The sequence below is a fragment of the Austrofundulus limnaeus genome, unplaced genomic scaffold, assembly GCF_001266775.1.
Source record: "Austrofundulus limnaeus strain Quisiro unplaced genomic scaffold, Austrofundulus_limnaeus-1.0 Scaffold923, whole genome shotgun sequence".
Classification (NCBI taxonomy): Eukaryota; Metazoa; Chordata; class Actinopteri; order Cyprinodontiformes; family Rivulidae; genus Austrofundulus; species Austrofundulus limnaeus.
Genome location: NW_013953325.1, coordinates 142,326 through 149,329, shown reverse-complemented (window position 1 = coordinate 149,329; position 7,004 = coordinate 142,326). Strand labels below are relative to the sequence as shown.

Sequence of the window (7,004 nt, the reverse complement as noted above, 5' to 3'; positions counted from 1 at the left end):
CATTCCCCCCCACCCCCCCACCCTCCTTCCAAACACGACTGAGTCTCAACAGGCTCTTTCAGACAACAGAACAGGCCGTTCCATGTTGACGCTCCTCTGGCAGTTCAGAAGTCACTGACGGAGTCGCTCTCTTGTGCTAAAACACACTTTCAGAGAACATCATCAGTGCAGGATTAAAGGGCCAATATTATGTGTTTCTCAGACTTACATTTAAATACTATACCATAATAAAGTATCTATGTCACCTTTAGTTGTTATTAAAACACTGTTTTTATGTTTAAATAGAAAATAAACTTATCTTCTCATTATTTCCTCTTCTAAACGCCTTGAAATTTGCCTCTGTCTCTTTAAGAACTAGAGGTGGGCGGATCGCTACTAAATATAGATTATTATCGATACCAGCGCTGGTATTGTCTGTAGTGCTGCACTGTGTCACACACAGCACAGAGCAGCCCCCCCCCCCCCCGTATTTTGTTGTTGCATCGTCACGTGGCTCAGCAGTGCTAGCCAAACAGCTAGCGCTAGCCAAACAGCTAAGCTAACTAAGCAGGTAGGCTGGCCCACCCACTCAGCGTTCTCACCGAGCCCTCTACCTCAGGAGATTTTGTTTTAAGTTGCGTTGAGTGATACTTTTTAGTCTGTTTATTTACATAAAACAGAATTGTATTGAAAGGAAGAAAATTCCTTATTTTTCACTTTTCCTAAGAACAATTTTATTTAATAAAATAAACAAAGAAATAACTAGGAAAGATGTCCAGTGGTGAGGGAAAAATTTTTGTTTTATTTTTGTATAAAAGATTTATTTTCCTAATGTTAAAGGAAACTGGTTTGTTACATCTCTATTGTTGGCAAACAAAAATATTGATTGTTATAATAAAGTATTTTGTTTGGTGAAATTCTATCCTAGATCTTTTGGATCTTTTCAAATTATTAAGCTTTAAAAGTATCGGTATCGATATCGGCGATACTGGCCGTGTATTTACTTGGTATCGGATCGATACCAAAATTCCCAGTATCGCCCACCTCTATTAAGAACCTCCTGCTGGTTCTGTTCCGTCCCGTTCGGTGGGTGGGGGGTCGCACGCGGGGGGTTCGTGCGCGCGCACGCTATGATGCATTTTATTTGGCATCTGAAAATACATTTCCTCAAAGGTATTTTTAATCTGAAAAGAGCTTCACTGAGTGAGAAATAGTGTGGAGAGCAGCAGACAGTTAGGTTTCACTTTCATTTTGACCTGAGAGCCTGCAGGAGTCATGGACGGGGTGTGTGGGGAGGGGGTGCGCTCTGCCATGAGGAAGGTCATCTTAAAGACACGTCCCAAAAGGTGTTTCTGGTCCCCACCTGTCGTTTTGCTCCTCAGCATGGCTTCATAAAAACACTGCAGGATTTCTCAAACATGCATGAATGAGTCAGAGCAAGGCTTTGGTCATGTTTTTTATGAGAGTATAACATTATAACATGATATAAAACTCAAAAAGTTGATTTTACATGAAATTGCCCCTTTAAAAGAGGCGTGAACGAAAACACAGCTGCTCTGACATGTTGCTGTCACTCAGGCTGCTGCTGAGTCGCAGGACTCTGGTCCCTTGTGAAGAGAACAAAATCTGATCATGTACTGTATGTGACAAGATTATATATATACTGTATATAATGTGTGAACCTTAAAATAGTTAAATCATCTTAAAAAGAATGCTGTATTTTTAGTTAAGATTGCATTTTACTGATAATCCATGTTGTGATAACATGTTGGGAACATTTTTTAGATTCTTGACATCTACTGTAACTGTAGTTCATTAAATTTTTTATCTAAATGAATGAAAACGTCCTAATTTGGAAAAGCTTAGTGTCTAAATAAAAAACGCCTAAAATGCAGATGAAGTGGAAAAGAGATGCACAGAGATCTGAGGAAAATGTCTCAGGAAATGAAGGCACACAGACAGCTGACCAAACAAACAGAAACCGAACTGAACACAGGAAGATGAGAAGCAAATGTTCAGAACAGGACAGAAAATCAAAGAAGCCACAAAGTAGGACAGAAGATGAGAGGAGTCAACATTTAAAAACATAAGACACATAACCCTGTTTCTCACTGATTCTCCACCAGAGCTGCTTTAGGATCCAGAGGGCCGACCAGTTTCTCTGTCAGAAACAGTAAAATGAAGCAAAGATGAAAAATTAGATTAACAAAACTTAAACCAAATAGACCAGAGGACACAAGAGAGACAGAAAAGCAAAAACAAAAATATGAAGAAAAATCTGATTAAGTTCAGTTTAGTTTATTTTCTCTGATATGTTTCCTGTGTCTTCACCCAGCTGTTTTTACTGACCCACGCTCTGACCTCTGACCTCAACAGAGAGTATGCTGAGGCCCTCTCCCTCTACAAAGACAAAACCAACCAAGTCAGAGATCTGCAGAAGTTCATCGATCGGCTCAAAAACATCATGTCAGACAGACAGAACAGATACAAAATACTGCGGCGGTAAACCATCAGCACTTTGTGAAGAAGCACCGTAAATCAGTGAGAGTTCCTGGTATTAACGGGATTTTCTGCTTGGCTCCGCCTCCTGAAGGTCCCTGTCAGTCAGATGTAAGTTATACTTCAATAACTTCCTGATAAAGATGAACTGCTGCGGCTCCATGATATTTGACCACAACAATGAGACCCTTTCCATCCTGGTACGTGTGTTTATCTCTTTATTTTAAACAAACTGGTTCACAGAACCTGCACTGCCTTGAATAAGTCACAAACTGCACAATATGTTGCTGGGATTTTATGAGAAACACAAAGTGAGGCATAATTGTGAAGTGAAAGGAAAATTATACAAATTGTAAAAAAAAATATTTCAAATAAAAGTAAAAAAAAAACTAGCATGTATTCATCCACCCCTCCAAAGACTGATTTATAAAGAAGATTACAGCTGGACCCCCAGAGAAACAGGTTTCTACAAATAAACTTTATGAATTATAATTTTATTTGTGAAAATGTATTTTTTTCTGCAGGTCCTGTAGATTAACTAATGCTGGTCTTAATCTCTACATCTGTACAACCTGAACAAAGCAGGAAGACATTTAAATGACATTGCTATCTCATTATGTACAGCAGGATCTTCACACACTTTTTAAATGCAACACGCCCAGTTTGATTTTTTTTTTACTGGAAAACGTCAGAAGCTTACGGAAGAGCATTGCATTCACCTAATAAAAAAATTTTGACTCCTGATCTCATAATTACGAGATCAGGATCTCATAATTGAGATAAGATATCATAATTACGAGATATTATCTCATAATTATGAGATAAGATGTCATAATTACGAGATATTATCTATGAGAAAATATCTCATAATTACGAGATAAGATCCCATAATTACGAGATCAGGATCTCATAATTGTGTGATAAGATGTCATAATTATGAGATCTTATCTCATACTTACGAGATAAGCTCTCATAATTACGAGTTAAGATGTTATAATTACGAGATATTATCTCATAATTACGAGATACTATCTCATAATTACGAGATATTATTTCACAATTACGAGAAAATATCTCATAATTATGAGATAAGATGTCATAATTATAAGATCTTACCTCATAATTATGAGATAAGATCTCGTATTTATGAGATCTTTTCTTATAATTATGAGAAAACATCTCATAATTATGAGATAAGAGATCAGGATCTCATAATTATGAGATCAGGAGTCCTAATTTTTGTTTTATTTGGTGAATGCAATGCTCTTCCGTAGAAGCTGTCCTCAGTGAACGTACACAAACAGCTCCACAGGTCACAATGTTTAAAGTCCCACTGATTATTTTCTCACTTATTACTGCTACATTCTGTCTGAGTGGGACGTAAGACACATGGTTCATGTTTTGGTGATCGTATTTAAACGGTCATAGTGACATGGCTAATTGCTTCAGTGAAACTAATGGCACTGAGGCTAACACCATTTTAGTTAAAGCTGCATCAAATCCAGGGATACTTAACAACCTTCTAAATATAAAAACATTGCAATATGTTTGACTTTAGAGGCAGAAGCTTTACTTAGAAACAAATTGACTGCCAGGCTTCTGATGAGCCTCAGGAAGTGTGGGCACATTCAAACCTTCTGTTTCCTGCAGGTGAAGCCTCCAGGCAGGGAGAAGGATGGAGCGAGTGACATGAGATCTCTGTCAGGAGGAGAACGCTCCTTCTCCACTGTCTGCTTCATGCTGTCGCTGTGGGAAATCACAGAATCACCGTTCAGATGCCTCGATGAGTTCGACGTCTACATGGTGAGTCAGAATCGCCCTGAACCGACCCGGACAGTACGTGGTGTCATACATCACTTTGTGTTTCCTCTGCAGGACATGCACAATCGCAGAATTTGTTTGGATCTCCTCCTGGAGCTGTCAGAGCGGCAGCACCTTCGGCAGTTCATCTTCATCACTCCTCTGAACACCAGGTGAGGTCACCTGTACTTTTCTGTCTGTAATTACATGTTGATCTCATTTTAATCACCGCAGAGACATCAACTGAGGAATGATGGAGTTATGGTCACACTATAAAGTCATGTTTAGTGTGATGTAATGTTAGGTGTGGCTCAGTTTGTAGTTTGTGTTGTGATGAGTTTCAGCTGCAACCACATCGACTCTCAGTGAAGTTACAGCCAGTTCTCTAAGAGCTACAGTCTGTTAGCTGTGACTGATTGACTCCCAGAAATCATCAGTTCTGTTTAGTCACAAAAACGAAAAAAGGTCACACTGTAATATTTCGATGTACCGCCTTTAGCTTTGATTGCGGCACACATTCGCTGTGGCAGTTTGGATAAGCTTCTGCAATGTTACAATATTGTTGCATTCATTTTTTCACCTAGATGATGATGGTCAAGAGTTTTCAGCTAGCTCTCAGAGGATGTTTAACAGCTACTACCGCAGTATCTGGATATTAGCAGTGGTGGGCAGCGCTAATCCAATAATTAGCTCCGCAATTTCTAAAGCTCTTATGTAAATATTTAGGTCCGCAACTTCAAAACTGCTTATGCAATAGAAAATTAGCGGAAGCTAATTTTAAAGCACAAGTTCAATTTGGCACTTACTAGCTGACAATTCTTGTACAACATATGTACAACACTGCCAACTAGTGGTGTATGAACTCTTTTACAGCTTAAATCTACAACTGCTGATTGCTGGGGATGTGATTTCCTTAAACAAACCTTTGGCTCCTGGTGTAAAAATTAAAAAGTTGTTGAGGATTGCTAGTTCGGCTGCTTCTTTGTCTTTTTCTTTTGTTTGTTGTAGATTTTTCATTAAAGAAGCATCAATAACGTAATTTTAAAACTTTTTTTTGGAAAACTGAAGCGATGCATTCTGGGTACATGACGGATTTAATTTGTGATGGGAAACGAAAGCATGGAGTACAGGAAACTATCGTCCCTTCAAAATAAGAGCTTGGGTTTTAAAGTTTTCCATGTAGTTGCTCCAGTTGACCACTAGATGTCTGTCTTCATCAGCATCACAGCTTTAAATCGTTTTTGCATCCTTTCAGGCTTCAGCTAACCCTGTTGGCCGATTGTTTCGACCAATTACATCAAGTATTGAGCTCCAGTGTTTAAACTTTATGCTTTTAAAAAAAGGAGCTCCGATTGTAAAGTAAAATAAATCAATACATACAAAATTTTAGTGTGGATTACAAACGTTTACTGTTTTTGCTGGGACAGGGAATTCTAACCATTGCCTTCCTGCTACGTAAGCAGACACAAAGCATTGTGGGAAATGAGAACCGTGACCCAAAGCAACAGTCAGCAGGATGTATACCTTCACAATAAGTGTGTTTATCTGGGAGGGGTGTTGGTGGATAGATCACGTGTGTTGTGATTCATTGACAGCCATACCTTCTGCTGTTCAAAATAATGATGACTGGTAGATAATTAATTATTAGTGGTACTGTGTTTTAATTTTAGAAAGTGAAAATCTGCTTATGAATTATAAAAATTAGTAAGACCGCTAAAGCGCAAATGAAATATTTAGGTCMGCAATTAGTGGATTTGCGCTGTAGCGGGCTGGTGCCCACCACTGCATCTTAGATTACACATTTTGTTTTTGCTAAGGATGATTAGCTCATGGCAATTTTGAATCAGTTTGACTTCATCAGTTAAATCATTATTGATTATTGTAATTATTATTCATATTATTATTGATTCAATAACTTTTTGAGTTTTAAAAAAACCTGTCCAGTGGCTCGTTGGTTGTTTTGCTAACAGACACACACATATTGCTGCACAGCACTTTGTGACACTTCAGCTTCAGTGTTCTTCCCAGTGTTTAAATCTCCATTCTGGTTCTGTCAGGTTCCTACAGACAACCGCCCTAATCAGGATCCACCACCTCCATGATCCTGAGGGACAGGAGAGTCGAGCCGGAGACGCACAGTCGCAGCGACACACAAGCTGAACTGTGTTCATGCACAGTCTGAGCTCAGTGTGCGACAGATACTGTGGCTTATTCAATCAGTGTTTTCACACAACCTAATCATTTCAATTTATATATGTGTGGGGTTTTATTTTATTTTTTGTTTGTTTTTACAAGTACAAGTAAAAACTGAAGACTATTTTTGTTCTTTAAGTTGATAAATAAAAATAAAAATGCTTATTGCTACTTTTTTTAAGTTACATTCCACATTTAATTTGTTATTTTTTCGTTAAATATTAGATTATGTCATTTTATTCTCAGCTGCAGTTTTCTGCTCAGACTTTCTGACTAAAGTATTATTTGTGGCGGCAGTGTGAGGACAGACGGGCTCAGATGGTTGGACATTTATCAGTCTCAGGTGTAAATTCTTCATTAAACTCTACTTTGTATGGAGGAACGAAACTGGCATAATTAGAATTAATAGCAGAAATATATAAACAGACCAAAAAATAAATAAGCACCAACTAAACACAAAAGGAGAACTTTACGTCATGTTTTATATTGCAGATCTACTGTTTAGCTCAAAGTTTAAAGTTTGGTTTAAAAGA

The 7,004-nt window shown here is 38.1% G+C and overlaps 1 protein-coding gene across 1 annotated transcript in view; it reads left to right on the top strand.

Annotated features, from left to right (window-relative positions):
* smc6 (structural maintenance of chromosomes 6) overlaps positions 1-6,608 on the top strand; it is a gene marked incomplete at its 5' end in the record, with an annotated part of 17,240 nt that extends 10,632 nt beyond the window's left edge. The window contains 5 exon segments of the mRNA XM_014029587.1: positions 2,356-2,481; positions 2,573-2,678; positions 4,129-4,281; positions 4,354-4,451; positions 6,336-6,608. Of these exon segments, the coding sequence (XP_013885041.1) occupies positions 2,356-2,481; positions 2,573-2,678; positions 4,129-4,281; positions 4,354-4,451; positions 6,336-6,438 (586 nt within the window).
* Positions 6,609-7,004: the final 396 nt, after the last annotated feature.